The sequence below is a fragment of the Hippichthys cyanospilos genome, chromosome 3 (genome assembly GCF_059441005.1).
Source record: "Hippichthys cyanospilos isolate Australia breed blue-spotted pipefish chromosome 3, RoL_Hcya_1.0, whole genome shotgun sequence".
In the NCBI taxonomy this organism is placed as follows: domain Eukaryota; kingdom Metazoa; phylum Chordata; class Actinopteri; order Syngnathiformes; family Syngnathidae; genus Hippichthys; species Hippichthys cyanospilos.
The window spans coordinates 16,547,181-16,560,062 of NC_142371.1; the positions used below are offsets into that span (position 1 = coordinate 16,547,181).

The window sequence follows — 12,882 nt, forward strand, 5'->3', positions numbered from 1 at the left end:
TCATTGTCATTCATGACACAATATTCTGACAAGACGAGCCAAAAAGCAAAGCGATGACGTGACACGATATTTCTTCTGGAGTTAAAATATGTTTTAGAAATCCGCCAGGGGTCCGTGCGCCTCACTTTGAGAAGCGCGGGTGTAGATAACGCCGTGAAAAAGGAAGAGACAATAATCCTTGCTCTCCTGTAAAATTTGCATGTGCATTTTTATTGGAAAGCCACTCACAAAGTAACAAAGGCAACACTTCATTTATATTCGTGTGTAATGTTTATTTCTCTGGAAAAGTAATAACATCCTGGGTCAACTTGACCCCTCCGAAGAAGAAATCATATTCTTGGGTCATTTTGACCTGAATTTAGAGGGGGTTTTTTTGTTTTGTTTTGTTTTTTTTAGTCCAAAAATATTGCAATCATTAAAAACAAATCAAAAAGCTCCGTAACAAAAATGCATACAAAGGCCATTTTTTTAACAAACATTTCGATTACACATAAGCGAAGCAGAGGTACTGAAAAGCTACATTCAATATTTACTTAAACTTTCAAACATAAAAGGGGGTCGAGGTTAAAAATGCAAGCACACCTTCCAGTGAAAAATGAACCTAAGTAAAAGTGAAATGTTATGCGCGGAGATTTGCCGGATGAGCGGCTCTGGAGGATATGTGTGATGAGACGGGGGGGGGGGCAATGGAAATATTTGCCTTGTTGAATGTTGGAGTACATGTGGCAAAGAGATGAGTGACAGAGTGGAAAAGGAGGGCACGGTTATTCTGGTGGCGGACAGCTGAGCCAAAAGCCAAAATAAGACGCGGCAAAAGGCAGCCAGTCAAACTCTGCTGCTTTGCGTGCCAATAAATACCACGTCAAATCCAAAACATTCGCCGAAGAAACAAAAGAGCAAAGAAATTGGCCGAGGATGCGATTGGAAACGCAACCCTCCAGCAGTCATAAAAGCATTTACGTCAGCGGTGTCCAAAATGCGGCCTGCGGGCCATCCAACCTGGAGCTCCCGTTTGAGGCAAACGTAAACAACCGGGACGACCGCGAAGGCTTTGAAGTCGCCCGGTAGCGTGGGAGCATCGCGACTTCCCGCCTTCCTCGAATGCGGCACTCGGCGCCAGAGAGCTCGCGCTTCTCACCGGCGGTGTCTTCGGGAACCCGTCGGCCCACGTGGAAAGTTCACTGTCAAAGTTAAGCCGAAACAAAGCAAATTTCATGTTGTCTATTTAAAGGACCCACTTAGTTGAACTCAGCCTGCTAGCTTAAGGCTTCGGTCAGCATGAATGGAAAACGGCACGCTAACGTGAGCATGGATTTCCATTCCTTTCGGTCGGCCAAGATGATTGGAGGAGTTAAGGAAGGAATGAAGCTCGTGTCTTGAAGGTGCCACTATTGGAATTTAAGAAAGAAAAAAAAAAAGGGCGAGGGACAAGAGGCGTTCACTGGCGCTCGTAGACTCGGGTGCACAACACGTCGTCCGCTCTCATCGTCTGCAATCAAAAACAACGTCATCGCTTCCGAACACCTTGGCGGAAATTAGGTTTTGCTTTGTGTGTGTGTGTTTTGCTAGCTCGTGGGGACTTCATTGGTTTTACTGTCCTTGTGGGGTCCCGTTTCACTTGTGGGGACCATTTTGGCGGAGCCCACAAGTTCAGACTTCTGTCGAACGCTTGCTGTTAGAGCAGCGGTGTCATTTCAATTTCTTGTGGCCCGGACCAATAAAATCACGGTGTATAGTTAAATAACTTAAACGTGATTCTTTTTTTAATATTGTCCAACATAAAACAACAATCCTGAAATATTTCAAGTTCAGCGACGGGGTCTTTCCTCACTAGAAAATGTCATTTCAAGGGCGGCCAGAGGCGGCGCCAAAGATCAAGGCGAACACATACGAATGAGCCGTTTGAGGGTAAACTACAGTAAATCGGCTCCAAACGTCATTGTTTGGGGCGGGGCCCGTGCGGCCCGGTACCAGTTGATCCACGGACCGGTACCGGGCCGCGTGGACCTCGGCATTGCGGCGACGGGATGCCCCCGCCGCCGTAGCCTGCCGGCGCGCGTTTGCGTCTTTACCAGGATGAGCTTGCCGTCGTCGGTTATCTCCCGGGTCCAGGAGGTTTTGGGCCCCTCCCCTTTCTGCAGGGTTTGCTCGCAGCTGATCTTGCTGTCCGTCTCCCAACGCGGAGAACTCTGACAAGCAGGAGACGGACGGATAAGGTAGCTGCTGTGCGGTGGTGAGCCATTTTGCGAAGACAATGGGGAATGTCGCTCGCGCGACGTATTTGAGTGAGTCGGACGCGACGGGGGAGGGGCGCGATGAGCACGGGCTCATGCGGACTCGGGTCGGCCGATGACCCGGGACGGCGGTGGCGCGTTCGCCCCGGAGACCGAGAAAGGGCGAGCGGGAAGGGGCGCGGCGGGCGTACCGTGCAGGGCCGCCCGTCCACCGTGCTCTCGTTGAAGTCCTGCCCCACGGTGAAGGTGATGTGGGTGGTGCGCACGCTGGTGGAGGTCTTGATGGACAGGGTCTCGCCGTCCTGCGTGATCTCCACCAGGGGCTTGGACGCCGCCTTCACCGCGATCATGCGCAGCATCACGTTGACACCTGCGGCAGACCCAACTCAGCCCCGTCAAACTTCTTCTCCGTGCGGCGTGAGCGACATTGGAGCCAAATAACATACACTGTAGCAGCGAAAATCTGGGATTTGCGCAAACTGGAATCCACTCAATTTGCGTCCGTCTCCTCTCTCAAAACACAACAAAATCATTCTCGTGAATGCGCAGTGTGTACGCGGGGAATGGAGGACGTGAGGAATATTGGGAACATGTCAAAATGGCGGGAAAATATTTGCTTTGATTGTGTAAGCCGCAGCAGCTAAAAGAAAACATTTTTTGTCGTGGATAAGCCTCGGCGACTAGCCCAAAAAAAACTAAACAAAACATGCAGATAAGCTGAACTGGACTATAAGGTGCAGGGCTCAAGTCGTGAGAAAAAAAGTGGGGTTTATAGTATGAAATCTAGGGTACTTAAGAGCAAGGAGGAAAACCGCCGCAACTTTGCGTCCGTGGCGCCCCAGAGAGGAAAGCGTGAGGTCATGCGGCCCAGCGCGGCCCAGCGCGGCCCAGCGCGGCCAGCCGCAACATCTGTGCGTCCGCGCTGTCAAACTTTGCCTTTTTCTCAACTGTCCTAAGCAAAGTAGGTCAAAAATGACATCATTCCTCCTTAAGGCGGCAGCAAGATGAAGAAATAGCAAGACGCAAGGGAAAGAAGACGTCAGTGACTAAGATTTTGCGTCTTTATCCACAGTAGCGGGGAAAATAGCAGAATCGGAGCCGAAAGGACCCGGGCCCGGGCCCAAGTCAGACGTCTTTCCTGACAATGCGGGGTTATTTCAGGCAGCAAGCTGAGCCGCGGACATCAAGTGACCCCCGTGCCTGCCCGAAAGCCAAAGCGGGGGGCCTTTTTTTACGGGGGGGGGGGGGGGGGGGGGCTTCTCAAGTAACGTCTCTAGATTACGATCCGTCTGACTTTCAGACCCCCCAAAAGGCTCCGACGCAAACGAGGACGTGCCGGCCCGCCGGCCGAGCGTCGGGGTCAAAGGTCGGGGAGGGGAGGAAGCCCCCGGGGGTCGGGCCGAGGCTCGCGAAGGCCGGCGCTGACGGGTCGCGTCCAGCTGCGCTCGGCCTCCGCGTTGCGTGTCAACGTACGCGCTCGTAATTCGGATATTTGGGGTTAAAGGTCAAATTTGGAGTTTGGGTTAGCGCGCGTTTGAAAGGTAAGGCCCCTTCCATCGCGGGAGTCTTCTTCATTTATTCGAAATGAACTGGCTGATTCCCGTTCGTCACGCATCGCTAATCGTCATCGGCTAACGCTTCTAGCCGACCGTCTTTACTTGAAACGACTTGCGATCACAAATGGCCGCGATTGATTTTTTTGCTCGTTTTTTTTAGGGCCCACGCCCATCATATGATGGGCCCTTAGCTGGTACGGAAATGAAATTGTTACGGAAGTCAATTCGTAGCATTATATGTAAATATCCTAATCCTCTCCAAGGTCCCCAAAATGCTCCTAAACGCTTATAAATATGAATCAAATAATAATGCATCATAATCCAAATATATCATGCAAAGAATAATAACAAAAACCCTTGAAATGAATCATGAATTGTCACAGTTGACAACAAGGATGCAGTTCACTTGTTTGCCTTGAGATGGTGCTGGTGATGAGTGCAGAGAGACTCCTTTTTAAGGTTCTTGTTTTATTTGTACGTTTTTTTTTTTTGTTTTTTTTTTTTTACATTTGCAGCGATCTAGACAAGTCCACTGGAGCAATAATATTTATTTTTGGATCATTTTGAGGGTGTAAATTTACTTAGGTTTCGTTTGGAGTGCGGCGCCGGTGTTGCTCAACCGCCGCCGAATCGATATCGATTCCTGTCATTGTCAAATATCGTCACCGATAATCGCTCTATCCCTCAAGTGTTTTTGATAGGAGGATAGAAACGCTCACTTTGTTTGCTGTCTTAAAGACGAATAAAATGTCCAGCTCACACTACAGAGCAGACACGCATTGTGATGTCACATGTGTGCATAGCGGCCTCCAGTGGACAGAGTCATGACTGCACCTCACATGCATATACTGCATTTCAATTCTATGCAGCCTTTTGCATTGTTTTGCACAATACTTAAAAATCGGGTCACCTCAATTATTGCTTTGTTTTCTTTAAAACCAACCCAGAAACCTGGCTAAATTTTGACCCAAATATTTGGTTCATATTAAGGTTATTTTTTAACCAAAATGCACGTTTTAATTACGTGACTTGAATTGTAACAAGGCACGCACATTTATAGCCTTGACCAAATAGGTTCTTTTCCCCCCAAATTGAAATCAAAAAAACCTATTCTGGCACTCAGTCTTTTCTTTTCCTGGCAGCTAAGCGCTTCCAATCGGCAGGTGTCCCCCCGCCCCCCGCCCCCGCTTTTCCCGACTGTCAATTTGGATCAGGCCGAGCCGAGCCGAACCGAGAGCGCGCAGACAGATGTACCGCCGTTTGTCTCCATTGTGTTATTGGGGAGGGGGGTGACGCTGGCCTGGGGCCAAGGCACTTGAATTTTGGGGCGTTTGCAGAATGACAAAGACCCCCCGCCCGGGCGTAAAACGGACCGGTGCACAGAGAGGAGGACGTGACCTCAAAGAAGAAGAAAACAAAAAGTATGACGGCTCTGCGTCAGCACTCACCCAAAACTTTTAAGAGCTCCTCAAAGTTCTCCGAACTCTTCATCTCCCAAGTGCCGGAAAAGTCCGGGATTTTGCGCTCCATGCTGCCGTGCGCTCCTGGACGGCGACGTTTTTTTCTCTTTTTTAATGTGTTTTTTTTTTTTTTTCTTCTGAGCGCCGCACTGGCCGACTGAGAGCGCGACTGAGCCGGACTTGTGTGGCGAAGCCCGCCTCGACTGCGCTCCTCGGCAAATGTAATTGGAAAAGAGGATAGCGAGTCCCTCGTGGAGCGAGACGCATAACCGCGCCCCTTAATTAATACGGCCACGCCCCTCCCCGGACCAACCGCGTTCAAGTCACAGGCAGGTCTCGACTGCTCCCTAATGGGATCGCGCCTCCTGCAGGCGACGGGCGACAACCGCATTCTTCTCTTTGAAACGAAAAAAAGCTGCTTTTTGAGCCTTCTGGTGCACTAGCGCCTTGATGATGAGGATTGTGAGCCCCCCCCCCCTCCTCCCTCCCCACCATAAGTATAAAAGCGTCAGTAATGGGATACAGCTTGTTGCCTGGCCTCCGGAAGAGGTGGGATTTGCGCAGGTCGGCGATTGCTTTGCATTGCTTTGCTCCCCCGCTGCGTGAGCGGAAGGGGGGGGGGACCTGCAACACACACACACACACACACACACACACGTCCATGATGGATGGCAAGGCCACAAAGCCGACGTTAACTATTGACTCTTGATGGATGATCCCAGAAGCGCGCGGTCACCCGGGCGACTTTAGGGGGAGCAGTGGGGCGGAGGGGGCGGGGTCAAATCCGCGCAACGGTTCAAAACGTTGCACGCAAGCAGAGGTTGCACATCCGAGTTGCACTTGGATCATTGGCCAGTCGAAGACGCGCGCTTTGATGCGCAAATTGCGCCAGCAAGATCCGATCAAGCGGGGCCTCTCCAAGACTAGACAATCATTTAAGCCAAATATATGTGCCCTTTTTATTCGCCAATTTGACTTACAAGTATATATACTTTTCAGCCATACTGAAGTTTACAAAATAAATCTTGTAAATTGCACCCTTCCTCATAACAAATCGGGTCCGTTTTTGATGACGACGAGGATTACGTGAGACAAATTTCAAAAATATTACATGTTTCAAATATGGTGGAATGGCTTGCTTTATTGAAGCGGGCTTGAAGTGCTGCTGGAACGGCCCCCTTTCTATCCGGCTCACGCGGCAAACTTCCGCCTGGCCCGGTTCTTCGAAAGTGACCGACCCGGCCGGAAAAGTTTCAAGGCGCAGGCGTCCGCGCGGGGCCAGATCGGCGCGGCCCCCGTCGGGCCGAGTGTCGGCCTGTGACCGTGACATGATGACAAAAAAAGGATGAAAGAAAGAAAGGGCTGTGGGCGCGCGCACAAAAGAGGCGCGGGGCATTCAGGTGCATTGAGCCGTGAAGCGCGCCCCTCAACCTTTACCTCACCCGACTTTCTCTCGGGGCCCCCGCCCCGTCCACACTTTTCTCCTCTTGCTCCCCCGTCTGGCTTTTGTTCTTTTGTGCGCATTCCTCCGGCACCTTGAGGATGGGAACTTTCTCTCTTTCTTTCTTCTTTTTTAAAACATTTTCCACGTCTTTGTTGCGCGCAAGCGAGGAGTCCGCATCAAACGGATCTCGAGCGTTTTGGCGCGTCTCTCAAAGCCGACAGAAGATCGTATCGTATGGCTATGTCGACGTTGATGGTACCGTATCGTACCAAAGTCCCGATTGCATTCTTTAGCGGGAAAAACGACGTAGGATTCGACTTTATTCCGTCGTTTAGTAATCCCGGTTTGAAAATAGCTCCTTCGAGTGACAACGAGCTATTTGGAACAAAAGGAGAACGATCCTTGCTCATACTTCTACGCGTTGACACATTTGATTAAGTGGCATCTCAAACATCTCAAGAGTTCTTCCCTTCCATAAAACATGAACTCAAACGGTAAAAATGGGTTTTTGCGAGCAAGACAACAGCTCGCGTATGTATAAAACTACATTACAACAGTGTTTGATTGGCATCATCTGGCCACGGGTGTCATCCGTTCAAAAAAAAAAAACATTGATTAGAATTCCTGTCAGAGGCACACGACCCAAATGATTTTACATGATGAAAATTCTCGTCCATGGCTCTGAAAGTGTTAAAGTGTAGTACAATTGGGTGAAAAACAAGCCAAATGGAGGCCTAAAGAAAACGTACGCAACTTTTTGAGTTACCTTAGCTCGTTATTTGCAGACTCGATGCAAAGTTGACAAACTACCGTCATTTCCCAAGTATAAGACGCGCCTGTGTATAGGACGCAACCTTAAAGATAAAAAAAAAAAAAAAATCGTGACTTTTTTGTCCCAGGCCTAACGGTTTATGATCGAGGTCCCCAACCCGAAATAATGAACTTGTTACAGCCCGTAAGAATTGGCTAGTGTTTGCGTTGTTTTGCCGCCTCCGTCCGGTGTTTTGGAGTCATTGCTCCAATTCTGAATGACGTTTGTTTGTGTCGTGCGTAACGGTATGTTATATGCACTGTATGTTTTTGTATCGTTTTAGTTTTACAAAAAGTAACTTTAAAAGACAACAGTAAAGAGCTAAAATGTTCTCCAGCTTCTTCGTTTCTTTTGAAAACTTAGCTATCTTTCAACTTCTGTTTTTGACACACACTGAGGACACTATAGAACAATTTCCATCACCTGAGCGCTAAAATTTCACTCTCAAATAAGTTAAATGAGTAGGAAGGGGATGTCTTTGGGAAGGGGGAAAGGACAGGTGACGAGCCTACGACTTCAATAATGGCGAGTTCATATTTTACGTGCGCTTTTTGAAGTCTCGCCGGGATAAAAGGAATTGCTGTTGCGCTTGTGCACGTTGCTGGGAAATGCCGGAGCGGCGTTTCACCTTTTCAACCCGACCTTCTCATGAGCTCATGTTGCAAAGGCGCAGTGGGAAAAATCCAAGAGCAGCTCTTGACGGGGATTCAATTTTTCCTCTTGTGCGCCGTATCATTTCCTGCTTCCTGTCCTCTGCGGAACCCGCTGAAGCTTTGCTTATCCGGGCCCAAAACGACCTTGCTGCAGCTCGTCCGTCCTCTCCACCGTACGTTCATTTTTGCCAAAAATGAAGGCCAAATATATGGGCGCGTCCCAATCATAAACTTGGTGAAATGTGGATGCCGCGCAACCTTGGGTATTTATGGTGAAAAGAGCTCCAGCCCCACGTGCCTGCCAATCAGCGTTCCCCACCTCTGGTTCTGTCCAGCTGTTTCCTATTTGTCTAATTATTGTCCTGTCTGTTTCAGTCCCAGCTCATTGTCTTCTACCTCGCGCTCGCGGCCGCATCTGGTCTTGTCCCCATACCGGCCCGCTTGTGCTTTCGCCATTCTGTTTTTCCGCTTTTGGTCCCGCCTGCGCTTCGAAAACCAAATATGGATTATTCTATGCGACCGCCGTCTGGGAGCCTCCCTGCCTTTGGGTCCGGCACTCCCGCTATCACACCGGCCATCCCGCCCGCCGCGCCATGACACTTCTTCGAAAAGGTAATGCTTTTGAAATTTGTCGAATAGACCGGTGAAATCCACGTCATGATCACGGACCTCGTGGTCTGGGGGGTTTCGGGTGATTTACGTTTGCGTTTGCACTCCTAATTCATCGATTGACGGTGCTCTTTTAAAAACATTTCTCGGCATGGCTCGGCGGTAACGCGGTGGTCCCCCAGCCGAGAGGCCGCGGGTTCCATCCCCCGACCATCGGGAACATGTGGAAGTGTCCTTGAGCGAGGCGCTGAACCCCCAGTTGCTCCTGATGCTGCACGCGTCATCAGTAGCTAAATGACTAGTTAGTGTAAAGCGAGTACCCGAGGTAGAGAAGCGCTACATAAGTCAAAGTCCCTTTAAAATGAGTTTTATGAATAAAATTGGACTTGACTTGCCATCTACAGCTACGGATCTACGGATGCGTTTGCTAGACCGTCCGCTTGCTCTAGTGAGGAAAGGACACAAAAAAAGGCTGTCCAAACCAAAAAAATCCAAAGTGGACTAGGTTCATCAAATATGGCTTTATTGAAAACAGTAACGGAGGAGCAGAATGGCTTTGTTTTTGTCTGCGCAAACATCTGCAACGGGGGTCCTTGGAAAGTTTGCCCTCCTAAAGGGGGTCCCTGACTCCATTTTAAATGCAATCAAAGTGACTCGCGCTTCCTTTTCTAAACGAGAAACAAGTTCTCCGCCTTGGAAACTCTGTTTCGATCGAGCGGCTTATATAGAAAATGGACTTGACTTGCACCCGTGCCGCGTTTGGCCCCCCGCGCCGTAAAGTGTAAAAGCAAGTGCCGCAGGAACGGAATGAAGTTTGGACCTATTTGTAGACGTCTCCCCGCGCGTTACGTAATGCAGCTGGCAAGCCCCGCCCCCTTCCCCACCCCGACGGAAAATCCTCGACGAGCCCGGGCGGAGAACCGATGACGGGAAGTACATTTGAGGAAAGTTTCCCGTCTTGCTAAAGCAAGGCACGGACATTTGGACCGTTTCCCAATTCCGCCTTTCGCTCGCGCAGCCGCGCAGCTTCCGAGTCCGTCCCGATCGCAATTCCGGGTCCGTCCCGTTCGCAATCGCGGATCCTCCCGAGCATGTCCGCCGCCCGTTGGCCGTTGCTGCTGGCCGCCTGCGCGCTGTGCGCGATCGGGGCGCGCGCGCGCAACGAGGCTCCGTGCCAGCGGTCCAAATGGCGCGGCGGCCACGACACGTTCGTCAAGCGGCACGTCCGCGCGGGGCTGCCCGCCTCCCTGGACGCGGCCCAGTGGCGGAGCTACATCAAGAACAACGGCGGCTGCGACAGGCCCACGCAGTCCTTCCTGGAGCCCAAAGACCTGGAGCGGGTCAAGGCCGTGTGCTCCAGCGGCGGCGGCCGAGCCTTCAAGGAGAACCTGTGCATCAGCCGCGAGCCCTTCGACTTCGTCACGGTCCGGAGCGAGCCGGGCACGTGCGGCATCCGCAACGTTCTCCGGGAAAGCAAACATCTCATCCTGGCCTGCGAAACGCTGGACGACCGCTGCCTGCCGGTCCATTTCGAGGGGAACCCCAAGAGCGCCCGGCCCGGCGACGACGCCCCGGGGTGCCGGGATCCCGAGAGCCGAGACCACGCCCCCGGGCTCGGACCGACGTGGCTGCCCTTGCTGGCGGCCGTCCTGCTCGTCCTCTGCCTCCTTTGACCGGTCGGCTCCAACGCTCGGCGTTTTTTCAGCCTTTCTGGCCTTCCCCGTCAGCTGCTTCGGACGTTGTTTTCTTCGAATATTTTTTACTGTCCGGCTTTTATCCCCGCAAGCAATATAGTGGTGACTCCACTTACAAAAAACAAACAAATCAGCGAATGAGATGCGGGTGCTTGCGCCAGCATGACCGCAATGCAATACGTTATCATAACCAGTCATGTCTACTGTATTTGGAACATTTTGGGATGCGTTTTAATCATATCGATATGCCGGCTTTCCCGCAAACGAGACTTCCCACCAACGATTTACACCGCAGAACTTTAACAAACATCAAATTGACATTAGCTACGGCTAACGTTATACGTATTCGCATCGAAACACATAAGTGACATACGTCTTTGGTCTGTTGTGCGTGATGTTCGCGTTGTTAACATGCTGTTAGCATTTTAGCAATGACGTCACACAGGAAGCACTTTGCAAGACCCCAAACTAAACTTAAGTAAGTTTACGTGCTCAAAATGATGCAAAAATAAATGCTATTGCTCCCATGGACTTCTAAATGATAAATAGATCTCTGCAAATGTCAAATTAGAGAACAAATACTGTAAAACAACCTTAAAAAGAAGTCTCTCACCAGCACCATCTCTAGGCAAACAATCAACTGCATTTACCATTTGCCACAATTCATATGATTCATTCAAAAGGTGTAAGAGTGATCTTTGTTTTTCTTGACATATTTTGCTGATCATGCACTCATGTAATTCTTATATGTTTTTGATGCATTTTTAGTATTTAATACTCTTTATTTAAAGGGCTTAGGAGGATTTAGGCGGGCTTGGAATGGATTAGGCTATTTACATGTAAAAAGCGGCTCTGCTTATGAAAGATTAACGTTCCCAAATGACTTCTGGAACAAATTAATTTCGTAAGTAGAAGTACCACTGTACAGTACAGTATATGGCAATATGAGTTCCCCTGCATTTTTGTGTACCAGTAGATGGAGCCCACGTGCAGCTGCTTGTATGATTACTGCTGTGAGGATGGATGATTGGCTTGGAAAAAATCGGGTCCAAAAATGAAAGTAGAATTTGATTATTTCTCAAGATCTATTTTGAAATGAGATTTTTTTTTTTTTTATGCAAGTGCCATTTATTCTTGGAAGATTTTAAAGCCTACTGGAGTGCTCATTCTTTTAAATGAAATTGCTCAAAGTGGGCGGATTCTAATCACGCACATGCATGCGTTTCTAAATGCTGTTTTTTTTTTGTTTGTTTTTGATGGAATGCAAAAGCTTTGTTTTGTGTTGTATGAGGAACAGAACAACAAATAAAAAGGGACACGGGTTCTCGTCGGATCGGGTGTCCCCGGAACCAAACTGCAGCCGATTTCATCTTTCAATCAAGTTAGCGCGCGGTGCGGTGTGAATGATTTCTGCACTTTAGGGCCAACATTTTGGAAACGGGTCCCCAACATTTTTATCACCCCGGATCGGTCAACGCTAGAGAAAAATTCAGCTCATTTTTATACTTTGCATTACAAAATCGTCTGGCATCATCTCAGACCTGTTTGCGGGCCAGAACCGGCCCGCCAACCGCATTTTGGATACCACAGCTCTAAAGCATTGCTTCTCAATCTTTTTTCACTGACGTTCCCCTTAAAGATAAAAACTCTACAAGTCGCCTCATGCTCAAAAAATGTTGCTCTTGATCGGAAAAGAAAAGTGTCCCGTCTTTGTAATGGCATTCAGATGGGTTTGCCGTTATCCGACTGTTGAAATCTCACATCCGAATTGCCTTCGCTCCCCAAATTGAGAACCAGCGCTTAAAGGTACAGATATTTTTACCGGAGTGCTCGTTTTTTGTGACGACGACTACCCACGCGGATCCGCTCGCCGGTTGCTTATGAGTTGAGTTGGGCGTTTTGTTGACCAAGTAAATATTTACAGAAGTACTTTTGACTTGAGTGCACTTTGTGGCTCCGCCCACTTGTGCCAGAAGCGGTTCAAGTGGCAAATGGATGCAGAAATGGATGTTTTGCCTTGCCACATTTTGGAAGCCTTGCGCAGAGATCTTACTGTTGGCGTTATGCAAGCCAACGTGCCGCCGCTTCTGCTATTCGCCGGTGCCTCTGCGGTCTCGCTGGACTTTCCGTTCCGCCGCGGCGCATCAATTAGATGTCGGCGCTTTGCTGTCTTCCGGCGAGGCCGCGGGCTGATTCGTCCTCATTAGGCTCGCCGCCGCGTCCTTTTGCGTCCGCCACCTTCCCACGCAAGCCTGCTCCCGCGCCCGAAGGTCAAACGCGACGCGCGGGGGCCGCACGCATCCACTGCCGCCTTGAGATACGAGTCACCCGGCTGAGCAGTAGCGCGCTTTTGTTTAGCGGCCCCTGATTTCAAAATGTGCGACCATCACGCTCAAAATTGATTTGACTTCATAGTCACCA

General features: G+C 49.8%; 1 protein-coding gene across 1 annotated transcript; it reads right to left on the reverse strand.

Annotated features, from left to right (window-relative positions):
- Positions 1-209: 209 nt before the first annotated feature.
- Positions 210-5,486, reverse strand: crabp2a (cellular retinoic acid binding protein 2, a). Its single transcript, XM_088410814.1, has 4 exons — positions 5,239-5,486; positions 2,426-2,604; positions 2,073-2,189; positions 210-1,489 (listed from the first exon to the last, which is right to left on the reverse strand). Exons 1-4 carry the CDS (start codon positions 5,318-5,320, stop codon positions 1,439-1,441), a joined length of 429 nt encoding a protein of 142 aa, XP_088266940.1. The 5' UTR covers positions 5,321-5,486; the 3' UTR covers positions 210-1,438.
- Positions 5,487-12,882: the final 7,396 nt, after the last annotated feature.

What these genes read in the sequence shown, in the direction of transcription:
- crabp2a (XM_088410814.1), bottom strand. Translation starts at nt 5,320, where the DNA reads ATGGAGCGCAAAATCCCGGACTTTTCCGGCACTTGGGAGATGAAGAGT. An exon ending in TGGACGGGCGGCCCTGCACG is followed by an intron (nt 2,190 to 2,425) that starts GTACGCCCGCCG and finishes CCTGCTTGTCAG; the next exon opens with AGTTCTCCGCGTTGGGAGAC. An exon ending in ACGACGGCAAGCTCATCCTG is followed by an intron (nt 1,490 to 2,072) that starts GTAAAGACGCAA and finishes TTTTGATTGCAG; the next exon opens with ACGATGAGAGCGGACGACGT.